The 19,733-nt window shown below is 36.1% G+C and overlaps 1 protein-coding gene across 1 annotated transcript; it reads right to left on the bottom strand.

Moving 5' to 3' along the window:
* Positions 1-586: 586 nt before the first annotated feature.
* Positions 587-11,326, bottom strand: LOC133309012 (uncharacterized). Its single transcript, XM_061509755.1, has 7 exons — positions 11,045-11,326; positions 10,730-10,920; positions 10,526-10,620; positions 10,013-10,429; positions 9,066-9,174; positions 2,097-2,742; positions 587-926 (listed from the first exon to the last, which is right to left on the bottom strand). The coding sequence occupies exons 1-7, from the start codon at positions 11,289-11,291 to the stop codon at positions 805-807; spliced, it is 1,827 nt and encodes a 608-aa protein (XP_061365739.1). The 5' UTR covers positions 11,292-11,326; the 3' UTR covers positions 587-804.
* Positions 11,327-19,733: the final 8,407 nt, after the last annotated feature.

The following is a 19,733-nucleotide window of genomic DNA, read 5'->3' as shown; positions in this document are numbered from 1 at the left end:
CCTCAATCAATACGTCACCATTTGAAGACATATGGCAAAGCCCCAGTCATAATTCCTGCTTACCCATAATTCGAAAGATCTTGATGATAAAGATGAAAATAAGGAGCCAAGATCTAGTGTTTGAGAGGGGAATACAAAGCTCATGTTGTAAGATATTTGTTATCTATGTCATAGATATAAAGTATGTAGAACCCATTCTTTTAAAATAAATAAATAAATATAGGATAATATTTTTCTTCTATTACATAAAAATATTATCTCCTATACTCACATTTTTCAAATGGTCCCACAAAAAAATTGTGAATATAAAAAATAATACTTTTCTTATGCAATGTAAAAAAAATATTACCCATATATATTAGCAAAACTTTTAATATATAAATAGGGAAAACACATTTTCTCATATTGTAAGAAAGTTATTTTCCTATACTAGTAAATCTTCGATTTTCGTACAATATTTTTTTGTTTTTTTAATAGATGCAAATCCCATACAAAATATTTCTATAATATAAAAAAAAAATTCTCAGAAAATTAAAACTCATAAATAGAAAGGGTATATTATCTTATATAATATGAGAAAAACATACCATATCAATTAATTACGTAACCTGCTGTAGATAAAGTTTCTACTAAAATTAGGTGGAACAGAAATATATTTCTAAGAGATGATAAATGGAAAGAACTTTGTCCATTCCTATTATCAGTTTACTCCTCCTATATTCAACTCAACCCAATACTACAAAAATAAATACATCCCCACCCGTAGCACTAACAGCAGTGTTACAAACAATCACTTTATGTAGCTCATTTCTTGGTTTTATCAAGAACTTCAATATATCTCTTTGGAACTCCATATTGTTCAATCAAATGCCTTCCCAGGTCATCAATAACTCCTCCTTGAACTAGAACTTCATGTCCTTTCTTACCTGCAAATGAATATGTTCAAATTTCAGATACACAATATAATAAATGCATATCATTTTATTGAAGGCAACTAGAAAATTAAAATTTACGGATCACAACCCAGTGTGTCAGAAGGGTGAACTGTCTGATGACCATCCCCAGGCCATTTCAGACAAAATATTTGATGAAATAACACTGGCTGTTGGTTCACTTCAATCTTATTCACTTTGTTATGTTAACACAAAAAGGATGCAAAAGACAATGAAGGGTAAATAAAAGAACATCAAAGTTTTAGCTGCATGCATGCCTAATCCCTGGTTTTGTTCAATTTGTTATAGTCTGAAGGATATTAATACATATTCATCAAAATGCCCCTGCAGTTGCCCTGCTCTATGTACTCAAAAGAGGTCAACAAAATTGTAACACTTGCTGCTTAAGCTCCCCAAAAAAGTTCTCAATCAAATTTAGTTTCCCATACAGTTCCTTACCCTCTAAGTACTGGTACCAAGAAATCAAATAACATGCAACTTGGGCTTGCAAAAAAGAAAAAAATAATACCCTCAAACATACTCAGTTATTAATATTTTTTCTGATTTACAAGAACTCAAAACCATTACCATGCTATATAGAAACTTACATATACCAACCTGGGCATGAAAAGCAAAATACAGATCCTCCTACTTCAACGGTTCTTAAAAATATCTCTGATACATAAGAAACTCACAACCTGGTTCTAGGGAGAACCCACTCGATTATAGTTTCCCAGCCAATTATATTCTTCATATTGGTCAATACTAAATCTTTTTCCTTTTCAAAAAAAAACCCTCAGGTATGTTTATTCATATGAAAAGGAATGACTGTCTGATTTGTCAGAAGGCATGACCAATGAAAAGAAAAAAGAAGAAGGACTAGACTACATAGATTTGATATTATTTTTCTTTCCAACTTAGAGATCAAAATGTAGTTTTACAATCTCAGGTATCAGCATTTTATCAACCACAGAAAAATAAAACCAAAATCATAATTTCAATACAAATGCAGATAAATGTGATTCAATTTGAACAAAGAAAAGCAGCACCTATCAGACATTAGGAAGAATAAAGAAACTCATCTGCTTGAAATTCCTATGATTCTTTAGCATAACAAGCGCAAACCAATATAAAAATTCCAATTTCAACGTGACCAAAAAATACCTGGTAGTTCTGCAACAGTGGTACTGCAAGCAAACTTCTTCTGCAGTTCTGATGCCAATGCTTCGGCATCTATAAGAAAGGTTTCCATACCAGAGAGTTTGGTTACCTTCTTGTTGCCTTGCCGCCGCTCTGTCACTAACTGAATTGTTTTAATTGCACCTTTACGAACTACAGAATCATTCCCTCTTGTCACAACATGGTGAGGTTGCATTCGGCTCACAAATGTTGGCCCTAAATCTTTCTTGTGAATTTCTGTAGGATATCTTGTTCCTTTTTTAACAGTCCCCTTGAACAGTGCATCACATAACATGGCATCTAGAACCACAATGGATTTATCTGTTGGTTTCACAAGATTTTCCTTTTCAATGTATTTGAAGACAATATCAGAAACTTCAGAAGCACTATAAAGTTTCCCCGTGTCAGCTCCTACAGATGAAAATATGGAATTGACATGTACACTTGACTTGTAGATTTCAGCCACTTCAAGAGTTTTGGACGAACGAATTTCATTGGAAGAGTGAACACTAGGCTGGTCACTTTTCTCCACTGGCCTTTTTTCAGGCTTAAAGGATGAATAGTCAGCATGGTTACGATGTACTGAAATAAGCATGACTTCTTTTTTGTATTTATCTTCTTTCACAGATATCTGTATAAAATGTGAATCTACATTAAGAAAGAATCCAGAAAAATCCAGAAATGGCATTGCAAGTAAATTTAAATGCAAAAGCTTTACTAACCGAAGACAAATGATCAAAAGGACCAAATATAGTATAGATAAAAAATGTCAATAAATTTTGCTCACAACTTACACACAAATCATACACTGACAGACTTAATTTTAATCCAAAGTTTGTCTCATGATACAATTTAGTTTTAATACATGGCTAAACTTTAAACAAATTCCATTAATAGTCTCAATTTTTCAATATCTCATCAACCCCAAATATACTACAAAGGCAACATTATAAGAAACATCCCATGCTGCGAATCATTCCTTATGTTTGATTTCAGCTGCAATAACAGATATGTTTTCAAAAAGTATTATGTTACGATCCTACTGCAAGGTATGGGACTTGGAGTCCCATATTGGTTATGTGGGTGACTAACGTGGGGTTTATATGGACTTTGGGCTCTCCTACCTCTTGAGCTAGCTTTTGGGGTAAGGTTCTCCCAAGGTTCGTATCATATTACCTTTACCAAAAGCTGTACAACATAGGTTGTAGTTGCAACACATAGGAAAATTTAGAATGTTGAACTAAATCCCTAGTTTCCTATTCAAACTTTTGTCATGGTCACCAATTTGGATATTGCTCTTTGTTGGAAATATTGTAAAGGGGTTGATAATACTGTGAGGGATGAAGTCCTATATAATTAAATTGTTTGTTATGTAATTCTTATAGTCATTCTATATAATAGAGCCTCCAATCTGCTATTGAGACACAAGGATTTCAACATATGCCTCTGGTTATTCAACAGGTATCAGAACTAGGTTGATGACAAGCAATTTTGTTTTGTGTCCTACTGGAAGCACTGTCCACTGGTGACTAAATCCATGCAGAAATTGTTTCGTCACTCCGGTTTCCGATGTCTCCTGCCTTGATGTCCCTCCAAAATCCATCCAAGCCATCTGCCACTGCCTGCAGCCAACCACCAATTGCCATGATGGTCACTGTCTAACCGTTGAAAAAATTATCCAGTAAAATTTCAATTGGATTTTGTTCTAGTTGCATTTTGTCCCAGATGCAGCCTGGTCTCGTCTGTCTTAGACCAAGATGTAAGCTAGTTGCGTCAGTCATTGTCCCAGTTACAGCCTGTCCTCGTTGGTCTTTGTCCCTTATGCAGTAATGTGTTATTGGTTATTTTTTAATATTTAGGGTTCATTTGTGACAACTGAGTACTGACAAGATTGAAGTTTAGTAAGCTTTAGTTTGAGGGAGAGAGTTCGAAATATTGTAAATACATTAATAATACTATTAGGGAAGAAGTCCCACATGATTAAATTATTATTGTTATGTAATTTTTATACTAGCCTAAGTTGTGCAAAAGAAAGACACCAATTTCAACATATGCCTCTCAATATTCAACACTTTGTTACAAAACCTTCCAGTAATACAATACAAATGGAATTAATGGAACTACTTTATCCAACCTGGCAACCTCCTATCCCCATACCAATTCTTCACGAAACAATTCTACAACAGAAATTGTTGTCAAAGTTGTTTCTTTCACCAGAGTGCCTCGGCTTATACATCTAACATGAAAAGGAGGATTTAAAGTGTCTGAATGATACAGTTAAAAGTGCACCCTAATAAAAGAAAACCAGCTGTCAAGCAAAAAAATGAGAAAAGTGACAAATTACACAAAATTCCGAGACTAAGATCCACATAACACAACAACTTACAAATCAATATGAATAGGTTAAGAAAATGAAAATCAGTGGATCTGGAAGAACAACAAAGTTCCAATTCAGATACACTATAAATATGCCGAGATCTACTTCAGCACCTCCTATATTAAATTCACTTGAATATAAAATAATAGAAGAATAATATGTTGTGTATTGATCTGTGTCAAGGAGTTACAAGATATAGAGACCCTAATGGGCTTAAGTGTAAGGCCCAAACCTAATCCTAATACAGTCAGAATACAGTCAGACTATTTACGGATAAGACAGAATCCAATCATATCTAATCAAATCTAATCATATCATATCTAATATTCTAACACTCCCCCTTAAGCTGGTGCGTATATATTATGAGCACCAAGCTTGTTACAAATGTATTCAACCCGAGGACCTCTAAGAGCTTTAGTGAAAACATCTGCTAGTTGATTAGATGAGTTGACAAAAGTTGTCTTGATTTCTCCTGACTGAATCTTTTCCCGAATGAAGTGACAATCAATCTCTATATGTTTGGTCCTCTCATGAAAAACAGGATTAGAGGATATATGTAGTGCAGCTTGATTATCACAGATGAGTGTCATGGGTTGTTTCTGTTCACAAAGATGAAGCTCCTGAATCAACTGCTTTAACCAGATCAACTCACAGGTAGTATTTGCCATTGCACGATACGCAGCTTCTGCACTAGAACGGGAAACAACAGGTTGTTTCTTGCTTTTCCATGAGATTAAGTTTCCTCCGAAGAAGACACAATAACCAGAAGTAGAGCGTCTGTCCGAGGGTGATCCTGCCCAATCGGCATCTGAGTAACCACAAATTTCTGTATTTCCCTGATCCGAATACAACAAACCTTTTCCTGGTGCTCCTTTGATGTATCGGAGGATCCTCACAGCAGCATCCCAATGTGAATCACAAGGGGAATCAAGGAACTGACTGGCCGTACTGACAGCGAAAGAAATATCTGGCCTAGTCACAGTAAGATAATTGAGCTTCCCAATTAGCCTCCGATAACGTCCAGGATCAGATAACGGCTCCCCCTGTCCGGGTAATAACTTGACATTAGGATCCATAGGTGTATCAACTGGTTTACTCCCCAACATACCAGTTTCTTCTAGGATATCCAAGGCATATTTCCTTTGACAGATAGAAATGCCCTGTCTTGATTGCGCCACCTCAATTCCCAAGAAGTAACGCAGCTTCCCAAGGTCCTTTGTTTGAAATGTACTAAACAAATGCTGTTTTAACTGACGAATTCCGTCTTGATCACTTCCGGTGAGAATGATGTCGTCAACATAGACTAACAAATAGATACACTTATCAGGAGATGTAATCCTATAAAACACAGAATGGTCAACTTTACTGCGGATTAAGCCAAACGCCTGAACAGCAGAACTGAAACGACTGAACCATGCTCGAGGAGACTGCTTGAGACCATATAAGGATTTCCGAAGACGACACACCTTTCCAGACTCCCCCTGAGCAACAAAACCAGGTGGTTGCTCCATGTAAACTTCTTCTTGTAAATCACCATGAAGAAAGGCATTTTTGATGTCAAGTTGAAGGAGTGGCCAGTGACGAACAGCAGCAAGGGCAAGAAAGAGGCGGACTGACGCCATCTTAGCGACTGGAGAAAATGTATCGCTATAATCAAGGCCAAAGATTTGAGTAAAACCCTTGGCAACTAAACGTGCCTTGAGACGATCAATATGGCCATCAGGTCCAACTTTCACAGTAAAAACCCAGCGACAACCAACTATAGACTTCTCTGGAGGAGCAGAAACAAGGTCCCAAGTGCCATTGGAATGAAGTGCAGTCATCTCATCAAGCATTGCTTGACGCCACCCTATTTGGGAAAGTGCTTCACCTGTGGTCTTAGGAATAGAAATAGAAGAAAGACTAGAAACAAAGGTGAAATAAGGTGAAGAAAGACGGTCATAACTCAAAAAGGTATAAAGAGGATAAGGGTTACGAGTAGTACGTGTACCTTTTCTTTGAGCAATGGGAAGAGTCTCTGATGAAGGATCCGGAGGGGAAGAAGCAACAGCAGTGGGCGATGAGTCAGCAAGAGTCGAGTCGACAGGAGGCACAGTTTTGCGACGCTGATAGGTGAGAAGTGGACGGTCCTCAGGTATAGAAGCAATAGGTTGCTCATCTGGAATAGAAGCACCTGCAGCTGGCAAAGACAAGTCAAGAAAAGGGACAGGAAGGACATGATCAACCTGTGACATCTGAGATGGGATAGAATTAAAGGGTTGTTGATCAAGAAAAGTGACATCAGCGGAAACTAAGTAACGCTTAAGGTCGGGAGAATAACAACGATAACCCTTTTGAAGACGAGAATAACCAAGAAAGATACACTGAAAGGCTTTGGATGTTAACTTATCCTTACCAGGAGTGAGATCATGAACAAAACAAGTACAACCAAAGACATGTGGAGTTAGAGGATAAAGAGGAACATCTGGAAGCAATAGATTATGAGGAATGTCATTGTGGAGCACAGATGAAGGCATGCGATTGATGAGAAAACAAGAGATGAGTACAGCATCTGCCCAGAAGTGAAGGGGAACCTGCATATGAATAAGAAGGGTACGGGCAGTTTCAATGAGATGTCTGTTTTTACGTTCAGCCACCCCATTTTGTTGTGGAGTGTGAGGACAAGTAGTTTGATGTAAAGTACCTTGTGTGGCCAAGAAATTAGAAAAATCAATAGAAACATATTCCTTAGCATTATCACTACGTAGAATACGAATAGAAACACCAAATTGAGTATGGATCTCAGTAGAAAACTTTTTATAAATGGAAAATAGCTCGGAACGATTTTTCATTAAATAGGTCCAAGTGCAACGGGAAAAATCATCAATAAAGGTAACGAAATACCGAAAACCTAAGACAGACAAGGTACGACTTGGACCCCAAATATCTGAATGAACAAGAGAGAAAGGGGCATCAGCTCGTTTATTGACTCGACTGGCAAAAGAGGAGCGTGTATGCTTCCCTTGTTGACATGACACACAATCTAAAGACTGAAGACCGGACAAAAGAGGAACCATTTTCTGCAACTTTGAAAGACTTGGATGACCAAGGCGACTGTGGATAAGTTGTGGAGATTCTGTGAGAGAGCATGCTACTGAAGGACGAGGCACATCCAGATAATAAAGCCCTCGTGACTCACGACCCACTCCAATCATTTTTCCCGTACCCGGATCCTGCACAGAAACAGAATGGTTAGAGAAAGTAATGGTGCAAGTGAGGGAGTGCATCAACTTACTAATAGAAATTAAGTTATAAGGGATGCCAGGAATGTAATAGACAGATGTCAGGGCCAAGGTAGAGGTCGGATGAGCTTGTCCAATCCCACGAACTGGGGCTTTGGTTCCATCCGCAAGGGTAAAAGACGGTAAATGATCAGAGTAAGTAAGAGATGTAAAGAGTTCCTTATTACCACAGAGATGATCGGTAGCACCGGAGTCAAATATCCAAGTGCCAAGTGATGTAGAATGAGAAACACAAGAGACAGGATTACCAGTATAAGGCTGAGACTGAGGAGAAGCCTTCCTGAGAGGGGTTTGGAGTGCAGCATAGTCTGAACCTGAACCAAATGATGCATTGTCTGACTGAGCTATATTTGCAACAATAGAAGGAGAGTTAACCTCCGAGAGATCAGGAGATGCTGCTGCCATTTAAAGATAAAATATAAAAGCCGTAAACGAAGGCAAACGATATCCAATCAAGAAGAACCACGCGTCTAAGGTCAGACCCACAGAGAAACAATCACAGATCCAGAAAGGGGAGGAGAAGGCGAGCTTCTCTGTCCAAGACCGGCCGGAAAAAAAGCCGCCGGAATAGTGCTCACGCGCCGGCAGAAGGTGGCGCGTGAAGCCCACGCGCAGAGAAGACAGGTGGCGCGTGACGGCGCGTGGGAAATGCGTTGCTGACCGGACCACCACAGACCTGGTCGCCGGGAAGAGAGGGTCCTGATCGCGTGAAGTTTGGTCGGAAAAGTCGCCGGAAAAAGTCTCCGATTGCCTGAACAGTGATTCTGACGGCGGGCGGTGGTTCCGGTGGCCGTCGGAGGTGCTGACACGTTTGGAAAAATCACTCAGAGGCTGTTTACAACCCTAGAAGGCTTGCCGGAAGGACGCACGGCAAGAAAGAGGACTCCTAAGCAGTGGGCTTAGGTTTTAAAGCAAAAAACAAGGTTTCTAAGCGGAAGCGAGGGTTCCCAGAACGAAAGAGCCCTGATACCAACTTGAATATAAAATAATAGAAGAATAACATGTTGTGTATTGATCTGTGTCAAGGAGTTACAAGATATAGAGACCCTAATGGGCTTAAGTGTAAGGCCCAAACCTAATCCAAACCTAATCCTAATACAGTCAGAATACAGTCAGACTATTTACGGATAAGACAGAATCCAATCATATCTAATCAAATCTAATCATATCATATCTAATATTCTAACAAATTCAATAAATTCATATGATGATTAAAATTTTTCCAGTCAATATCAGCAAGCACTTTGATAAAAATATTTTACTTCCTGAGTAAAAAGAAAGAAGTAGATGACATACCAAGCCGGAGGAGGATTTTGCTTGTAACCACTTTGATAACTTCTTGTAGGATGATTTCTTGACGTCTAAAGTAATCCCTGAAGGCCTGCACGGTAATACATGGTTTGACCTACAATGCCCATAGACAAGCATTAATTAGATTACTGACAGTAAAGTAAAGGAGAAATTTGAAGAAACAAATGTAATAAATTCCTATAATCACCTTAAACTTTAATTAAAAAAAAAAATGCCAAATAATTTACACAAGAAATGCACCATTATTCCACTAGCTCATGCCTTGCAGCTTATGCATACCTGACCCCTAATATCTTGTTTGTGATCTTTTAAGATATATGTTTATGTAAACTTTCTTCTGATAGAACCAATTGAGACAACGTATAAGATATGTTTGCATTAGCTGAATGTGACTCCCAAAGTTTGAGACCCATAACTAAGGAGTTGGCTAATTTACCGTAAAGATAAAGCAAACTAAAATCTTAATTTAAAATAGGGAATTGTCAACAGTTAATGTAACAAAAAAGAAATGGTTAATTACACTTTTGGTACTCAGTTTCATTAAAATTCAATCCCCCTGCCCCCCTTAATTGCAACAATGTTATCCTCAGTTTTCAATTCATAAAAATAAGTCACGATATTAGTTTGATGCTGAAGAGCTACTATCTTCGTTGATGTGGCAATACCTTTTTTCTGCTGATCTGCATAAAATTTTGATGACATGGCACACTGTTATTTACATTACCTAAGTTCTCATGATCTCATCCAATTAAAAGTATACTCCACAGTGGTCATATTATGGAGACCGGTGTTACTGAACGAATTTATCTTTAAAAAATTCAAAACTAACCCTAATTGTCAACCAAAATTCCTAGTTTGCTGGATTTTTTGGCCAATCTATTTTTAATGGTTCACTTGGTCAACCAAGAGCCCAAAGAGAGAGTTAACCCTACCATAGAGTGCTTCCGGGCATGGGAAGGTCTTTGTCCTTCAGTGTTGTATGCAATGCTTGTAGAAGGCACTTGTCCAACAGCAAATCTATGTCTGCAGTTGATAGACTATGCTGGTCATTTGGGTCACCAGCAGAGCCAGTATCCGGTAACTTCAAATCACCCACGCCTTCAGTCATTTCATTTGCAGCATCATCATTCGGTGTTGCCAATGCAGTGCTGGACTCAGCTTGTGACTCATTCACATCCATAGATTCTACCACTTCATCCCTTTTTGTGTTTCCCTGTTGATCAATTGATGTCTCACAAGCAACCTCAGTGAAATCAGAATCATGAGAAGGTGATAATAAAGAAGGATCCTCAAACACAGCATCTTCAAAAAAACCAGCATTAGGCACATAACGTCCCTCAACCGATTCCCTACAAATCCAACCAAAAATAAAAATAAAAAAATTCAATAACAAAAAGATTTGTTACTTGTAATGAATCAAACAATCAGGGTCAAGCAATACTTGCCACAGCAAATCACGATAATAATGAGTTATTCTCAAGGCCTTTCCACGCAATCCAGCTTTTAAAGCTTCAGTGCTGCTCATCGTGGTACTCCCAACCTTGATAACAATGAATGAATGAATGAATGAATGAAGGGTTAACAATAACAAGTAAGGTAAGGATGATAATAGGAGATAAAGAAGAAGTGGTGGTGGTTAAAGAATATACCGCAATAGGAGCAGGATTTCCGGGTACTTTAACAGACCATGTTTCACCAGCTACAAATGAAGGAAGACCTTGAAGATGGACATTGATACCTGGGAACATCAAATCAGCTCCTCCAATAATAAAACGAGAAACCTCACCACCCTTCAGCATGAAACAAGGGAGTAACTCTGGAACCATCCACAGAGCATAAACTGCCAAAATCACAAATGAAATCATCATGCTTTTTCATAACTCATTTCCAATTTCCAAACACTGAACCAAAACCACAACAAGAATAACGGTTAGACATATATATAAATAAATAAATATACAAACCTGTAGGGTAAATTTCAGAGGAGCGGCCATCAATATCGAAAAACATAGGAAAGCCTCCCTCAACAGAATAAACATGTACTCGATTTTGAAACTTGGAAACTGTTATCTCTGCCTTTGGAGGAAGCAAAACGTCTAAGTCCGAATCAGAAGCTCTTGGGAATTTCTCCTTAATGTTTCGTTTCAGCTTCTTCCTATCAGCACCTGACAACCTCTGATGAGACTTCGCCTCCACCGCCTTCTTGAACATTCTCGTTTTCCTTTCTCGCTCTCTCTCTCTCTCTCTCTCTCTCTCTCTCTCTGCGTTAAGTGAAACTATGTATGACGAGACTTTTTAACTACTTGTTCAGTTCCATAATTCCATGGGACTAATGTTATAAGAAATAATTTACACATATAAAAATATGGGAAAAGTATTTTTTAGCCGGAGATAAAGTTATCTCTAGTTAGGGACTTACGGTCTAGTCTATATTAAGTCAGACTTAATCTATTATAAATAATAAAATAGAACATGCCTAGGCTTTTAAAAAAATCTTTTTAGAAAAGAGACCATAAGTTTTTTTTGTACATGTCGAAACTATAAGCCTACACGTCGGCCTATATCATATTATTTATTTAAAATATAATAAATAAAACTATTATTTTAATAATTTTGAATAATAAAATAATATTATTTTAATTGTTAAATGTTTAATAGGCTTAAACAGACTAATAGTTCTAGGTTAAGGCTTTTATTTTTTAAATATAGGTCAGACCAGACTTGTAATTTGAGGCTTATACAGGCTAATAGACCAGGCCATACCCAATATTTTTCACACAGGCCTAGCCTATTTAAGCCAAAGCCTAGCCTAACCTAGCCTATTTACACCCCTATCTCCAGTGAGCTCAAAACGATGTCGTTTTGGATTATATAATTAAAAAATAATAATAATAAAGACTAATATAACTCTACAATATATTAAAATTATAAAAATATCTTGATTTTTGTCCCAAACTGACATCGTTCTGGGCTCAATTTATCTCCATTGACTGAAGAAATTCTTTACCCTAAAAATATATACGTATCATATTTTTTCTCATGTATTTCATATATTTTTATATGTACTTCATATATTTTTATATGTACGTAAAAATTTTATAATATAAAAAATATTAATTCGATAATAAATAGAGAAACTTGTAAAGTACTACTAACCTAGGTAAATTTGCTTCCTAAAATTATTGAGTTTATGTGAAATTTTCTATTTCTTTTATGAGGAAGGTTATATTTATAAATTAAATTATTTTTAAATTTTTATAACCAAATTTTAATTATTTATTTCTATCAATCTAATTGTTATAATTTATTAGGTTGATTTATTAATAAATTATAATTATTAAATTGATGAAAATTAAAAATTAAAAATTAATTATAAGAGTTTATAAATAATTTATATCGTAAATATAACACATCTCTTTTTTTGTTTCATCTTATATAGAGAAGAATACACTCGATCCAAAACTTTATTATATTTTATAAAGCGTCACCTATGTAATTTTGGTGAATGTGGAAAAATATTTAATATGCGCCAGGTTCTGATCTAAGCAAATGAAAATTAGATATTTTCTGACTTGCTTATATAGAGGAAAGAGAATTTTGTGTTTTTACAAGTGGCAGCTCCTCAATGGAAGACTTAAGCAAGTTTCCAAGCTTGACATGAAAGATGTAGTGCCAGTTTGTATCATCTTTTTTTAAGTTAGAAGCTACTTATAAGTAGACCAAATAAATTTTGAAAAATGCTCTTACAATAAAAAATTCTTTTTTTATAATGAAGAAAAAAGCTAAAAGCCAAAAGTTCCTAGGAGGAGCTTGTTTTAAAACTCTTATAGTCTTACCAGCTTGTCTTGATTTGTTTACATTTATTTTAAGTGAAGTGTGAAACCAATGCACTCAAAACGAAGAGTTCAATAATACAAGAGTTTTGATGATAACAAACAAGATTGGAAGTGACTTCAAGAGTAATACAACTCACAACAATCAAAAAGTCCAAGGAAGCAATCCAACAAGACAAAAGAAGCAAAGCTATCAATGTAACACCCCGTATATATCCGGCAATGTTATCATACTATCGTATTAAGCAGCGCTTAATAAAAATGTGGAATATCTTTTTCTTTTCAATTATGATGTCATTATCATTACCAACTTGCTTATTAATCAATTAATAAAACAACGCATGTATGTAATTGCAATAAAACAGCTATCTGAATATACCTCATAACATAGATAATAAAAGTGTGGCTCTAGTCACGGAACTACAACAACGTAGACCGGACCATCTAACAGTTTATACAACTCCAATCTAAAGCACTAACATAAAGTGTCATGGACAATCCCCATGCTCACTCAAATAAGGCAACACGCCCAACATCAGTCTCAACAACAACGTAAACATAAATAACGGAAAATATAAACAGCATCCATAACCAGTCATGGCAGCAAACAACATAATATCATCAACTAAGCTCTGGCCTCCTACCGCCAGAGGCATCAGTCACCAAACTACTGGAACCTGAAATAAGCATTCCCCAAACATGGGGTGAGATCTCTAAACAAGAAATCTCAGTAAGACAAGGGGTCCTCAAGGATCTTCCACCCCAAGCTCACTTACATGTGCAATATAAGTTTAAAAGCAGATATCATCATCAGTTCTAAAATAGTGCAATGCAGCCTATGTAGCACCGATACGACACGCGACACGTGACACGACACAATACGACACTCCGACACGTCAATCCTAAAAAATTATGGATTTCGACACGTTGGGACACGTTTTAATATTAAATAATATTTTTAATTTATATAGTGTATATTTCATTTAATATTTAATAATTTAACAAAAAAATGAAACTAAATTAATAATACCCATCAACACGTTATAAAGATGGAAGCTTTAATAAAAAAAATAAGAACTGGGATGAGAGAGGGATATAATATCAGATAGAGAGATCAAATCATATTAGAGAGATCAGAGAGAAGAAGATACAATAAGAGCGTGATAGGAATTGACAACAATGATGCTGAGATAATCTCTTATCTACTTAAGGGGAAAAAAGACAAAAAGATAAAATTGATATGATCAGGTGGAAGCTTGATTAATATATTTTAAATTTTATAAAAAATATAATTTAAAAAAAAAAAAAAAATTAAAAAAAAAAAATTACGAAAATGCCATTTGACCGTGTCGGACACGGTCAAATTCGCGTGTCGGAATGGTCAACGTGTCGGAAAAAGTCAACCGCGTGTCCGACACCGTGTCGGAGCGTGTCGCCGTGTCGGAGCGTGTCGGACCCGACTCTTCCTGTTTTTACAAGTGTCCGTGCTTCCTTGAATGCAGCAGATAATCATGTCATGTGTGTCAATTCTATTCTACTGGCCAGAGAAATGCAGGATTTACATACGCCAAATACTCACACTAGTGCAAGACGCTACTTGCATCCACCCCGGATCACCGTCTTGTATGGCGCTACATACTCAGGTTTACTGTCAAGATGGAACAACACATGCATATTAAAAGCCATTACACATAAAGCTCAACAACATTTCAAATATTCAAAGCATGTAACACAGCATGCGTACAACCATACCCCCATGGGACATGGTGGAACCATAACATGGCTAAGCTGAGGACACGAAAGCTTACCTTGCAAGCTAACACCCAAGGCCAAGAGTCCACAGCTCAAAGTCCAAACACAGCAGATTCACAATCTGTTATGGACCAATACTATATCAATAATAATGCAACACAAGCATATAAATTAAAGACAACGCCTTTCCTTACGTTTTACGTCTTAAGGCTCTATACCAAGCCATAAGCCCTTAATCACAACGATTCTAACTTAGTTCATTAGTTACAGAAGTTCAACTTCATCAATCTAGGGTCCACAAACCCCCAATAGCCTACTGTACGCACATCACAACTACTGTTCTACGAAATCCCAGAATATCCGGATATTTCTCGAGACCATATCCGGATATGCAATATCCAGATATCTCACTGGACATATCCGGATATGCAATATCCGGATATCCAGAATCCCATATCTGGATATCTAGTATCCGGATACTCAAAACCCATATCCGGATATCACATATCCGGATATTCCTCGGGCACATATCTGGATATTTCACGACAGAATGCAGAAGATGCATTTCGTGAAGATATCCTTCCAAGGTTCCATTTTTAACACTTAATTACGTTAAAGCATGCATCTTTATACTGATTAAGGTCCACACCCCAGTTGGTTACTTGATTAACCCATTAAACATGCAAAGATCACACCTTTAACCCATTAAAACACAAGCTCAAGGTAGGTACAACTCACCAAAGCTCAAAACAGAGGCAAAGGGTTGCTCTTGGAGCTCACAACCAGCTCCCAAACTCTGACTTGGAAGAGTGCACGAAAATGCACAACAAGGTGGTTTCTTTCTTCACCAAGATGACCACTTGGAGCTTTAACAACCAAGAACAAAACCTCTACACTCCAACCTACTAACACAGCCCCCTCACAAGCTCCACACAGCCACCAACACTCAGAAAGAGACCAACAAAGCAGTCCCAAAGCTAGCTCTCACCCTCACCAAGTGTTTAGGAAGAAGGAACAAGCATCAAAGGTGATAACTTGGCCAAGAAATGAAGGAAAGAGCAATGGAGCACTATTCTGGTCAGCCTCCACTAACAACTCACGCTGGAATTCTGTTTTCTAGGGCATTGTGCCCTTACAAAGGGTATTTATAGCTCAAACGCACTTAAACACACAGTATTAACTTTAATTGCTACGCTTAGAATTTTAATCCCAAACTTTGGAATCTGAAACTACACATTTTTCCAAGAATTAACATATTTTTCTTATAATTTTCTGAGCACCTTTCCGGTACGCGCTTTTCCAAGCCAGTACCGGTTTCTAGCACCAGTTCTCATTATTTGGACTTGAAACTCGTTTTACAAGTCCTATGTATCATTCTAGTAATTATCATGCACTTACATTAATTTTTCGGGATACTTTTTCGGTACTCATTTATACCAACTAGCAGAACCGGTATCTGCACTTTTCTTCCGAAAAGCGACTTTCAGCATTATTACTCACTTACTATAATTATTAAAGCCTCATAATAATTATTAGGGTCAATTATGGAATCATTTCCTATTTTCTCATAATTTATTAATTAAATTCCTTAATTAACGGTCAGGTTCTTACAATCAACACACATGATCAAGTTGAAAGATAAAAAATCAAGCTAGTAGTACATCATTGGGGCTTAGACCTAAATGTAAAGGTAATTGACTAATGGTGCATGAATGAGCTCAAAGGATATTTAATTTTATGCATGCATTATCCATAACACTAATCACTTGAAAGATTTTGAATAACTTATGAAAAAGACCCTTGACACATTTCATAACCTCGAAACATTTTTATCAAGGAAATGCACTAAAAGTGATTGGAGGCAAGTTAGAATGCTCTGCAGCTATGGAACTCAAAAACTGTAACACTTAAGTTCTGTCAAGAAAGTATTCAGATACTTAATTGACTAGTATTCGAATATTTGTGCTGAGAACAAAGTATTCGAATACCTTAGGAAAAGTATTCGAATACTTGATAAAGTATTTAGATACTTCACGAAAAAAGTATTCGAATACTTATTAGACAATGAGCATTCTAATGGCTATAAACGACTAGTTTCGTACCAACACCTATATAAACTCATTTATTGATTTTCAGAACAAGAAGAATCACTACTCCATTGATTTTACAATCATTCTTGACTATTCTTATTGAATCAAACACAGTCATTATTTATCCTTACTCATATTGATCATAAAACTTCTTTGAGCTTTGTTCTTGTGACATTGATCAATACCCATAAGCTTCAACTTGTATAATCTGTACTTTAAGAGTACAAATCCATTTCTAAACACTCTCCTTCTGTTTATTTGAGTTGAGGGTAGTGAGACCCTAGTGGAAAGGTTGCTCATAGCCTAAGAAAGTGAGTGGAAGTGTAAAGGTTTCAAGAATCAAAATTCTTAAGGTTGTAGTGGTTTGTCAAGAACCCTTGAAGCTTGACCAACAGTGGAAATTTGATCGTGCGGCTTCAATCCGGACGTAGGTCACGATGGTGGTAATCGAACCGAGATATATATTGTTTGCAATCTCTCTAACTCCTTATCTCTTTACATAAGTTTGTTAGAATACTTGAGCACATTTAAATTCATATTTTGCACATTATTTGCGTGTGTTAATTTCTATTCATTAGACTTTACTTGTGTCAAATCATATAAACTCAAGAAATTCATTTTCAAGAAAGAAAGTGAGGCATTTTTTGAAAATATTTTTAAAACTCAATTCACCCCCTTCTTGAGTTTGAGGCCACTTGTCTAACAAGTGGTATCAGAGCTTGGACTCTTGTATAAAAGAACTTAACCATTTCAAGAAAAGGGATGAACTCTTTGAACAATGATATGCCCCTTGAGGGAACTTCAACCACAAGACCTCCTTTCTTTAATGGCACCGATTATACTTATTGGAAAAGTCGGATGCAAATATTTCTTGAGTCCACTGATTTAAGAATTTGGAGCATTGTTGATGAGGGATATCAAATTCCCACCAAAAAGGATGAAAACAACAATGATGTTCCAAAGAAAGTAAATGAATTTTTCGGATGAAGAAATTAAAGAAGCAAATTGGAATGCTAAGGCTAGAAATTTAATTACTAATGCATTAGGTAGAGATGAATATTTTTATGTACCTTCTTGCAAAATCGCAAAAGAAATATGGGATGTGCTTGAAGGAACTAGTGAAGTTAAAGTTTCTAAAATTCTTGGATTAACTAGAGAATTTGAATTATTTGAGATGAATGATGGTGAAACTATTCAAAGCATGCAAAAGAGATTTACACATAATATTACTCATTAGATGCATTAGGAATTTCATACAATAACTTGGGTATAAACATACAATAACTTTTAATTGGTGACTAAAGTCTTGAGAAGCTTGAATAGGGAATGACAACCTAAGGTGATGGCCATTTGTGAATCAAAAGACTTGAAGACTATCTCCAATGCTACACTCTTTGGAAAACTTCAAGAACATGAGCTAGAGTTAGCAAGACTAACTTTGAAAGAGTAAGCCAAGAAGAAAAGTAAATGATTATCTTTACAAGCCACTAGCTCAAAATCTCAAGTTGAGGAGGAGAAGAAAATGAGCTCTCCGATGATGAATTGGATGAAGACGAAATGAGTCTTTTTGTGAAAAAATATGGCAAATTTTTCAAAAAGAAAAACTTTCAAAGAAAGCCTCCAATTCCTCCTAGGAGAAGACTTAAGGATGAAGGAGCTTCTCAACGTCCTCATACATGTTATGAATATGGAAAAATCAGACACTTTACAACTGATTGCCTCAAGCTTCAAAAGAAGAAGAAAAAGTGACAAGAACCAATTCAAGGAAAGGAAGAATTTTAAAAAGAAGGCCTATGTGGCTTGGGATGATGATTCAAGCAATGAAGAGACAAATGTATGTTTCTTGCAAGATTCTAAAGCCTCAAATGAGATAACAAAGGAATGCAACATATGTGCTTCATGACTATGGAGGATGGCAATGAATCAGAATCGGAGGTAAACTCTACTTGCTCAACTATTTCTCCTTCATATGATGAATTGTAAAAATTATTTGAAGAATTACATAGTGAATCTTTAGAGCATGTTAAATCTCTTAGAGAATCAAGAAAGGCCATTGCTTCTTTAGAAAAACAAATTGTATGTTTAAACATCATCAAATGATCATGCATCATCATCTTCATGTACTTCATGTGAAAAGCTAAAGGGTGAAATTGATGATTTAAACAATGTGTTAAGCAAATTCACCTGTGGTAGAGATAACTTGAATGTGTTACTTGGAAAACAAAGATGTATGTTCAATAAATCCGGATTAGGATTCAACACTAGTATACAAGAAAAATCTTATAAGAACTTTTTTATATCACCATCTTACAAGACTAATAGTGTTTTCTTTAAATGATATCATTGTGGTGGAAAAGGACATAGTGCATCAACATGTAAGATTAGAAAGAGTGGAATTAATGGTTAAAAGAAATTGTGGGTTCCTAAAGGAACTAGGCCTATGACTAACACACAAGGACCCAAACAAATTTGGGTACCAAAGATTAAATGTTAAACTTGTTTTGTAGGTATGCTTGAAGAGTATATCATCCAAATGAGTATTGGATAGTGGTTGCTCAAGGCATATGATGGGAGACATTACCAAATTTCTTTCAATCACAAGGAAGGAACATGGACATGTATCTTATGGAGATAATAACAAAGGAAATATCCTTGGTATTGAGAAAGTTGGTAACTCCTCATCTACTTGTATAAAAAACGTTTTACTTGTTGATGGTCTTAGACATAACTTGTTTAGTATTAGTCAATTATGTGACAAAGATTTTAAAGTTTTTTTTTATTCTAAATATTGCAAAATTGAAAATTTAAATGATAAGCAAGTTAAGTTTATAGGTTATAAAGTGGATAATATCTATATGATTGATCTAGATGGTATGCCTTTGAATGACGATAGTTGTTTGGTTAGTAAGGAAAATGATTAATGGTTATGGCATAAAAGAATTGCACACATTGACATGGGTCACTTGAATAAATTGATC

This window comes from Gastrolobium bilobum, unplaced genomic scaffold (genome assembly GCF_033153095.1).
Source record: "Gastrolobium bilobum isolate Gb01-03AN ecotype WA unplaced genomic scaffold, APGP_CSIRO_Gbil_v1 utg10965, whole genome shotgun sequence".
NCBI classification, from domain to species: domain Eukaryota; kingdom Viridiplantae; phylum Streptophyta; class Magnoliopsida; order Fabales; family Fabaceae; genus Gastrolobium; species Gastrolobium bilobum.
Note: the sequence above shows the minus strand (reverse complement) of the source record. Positions and strands in the feature narration are given on the sequence as shown.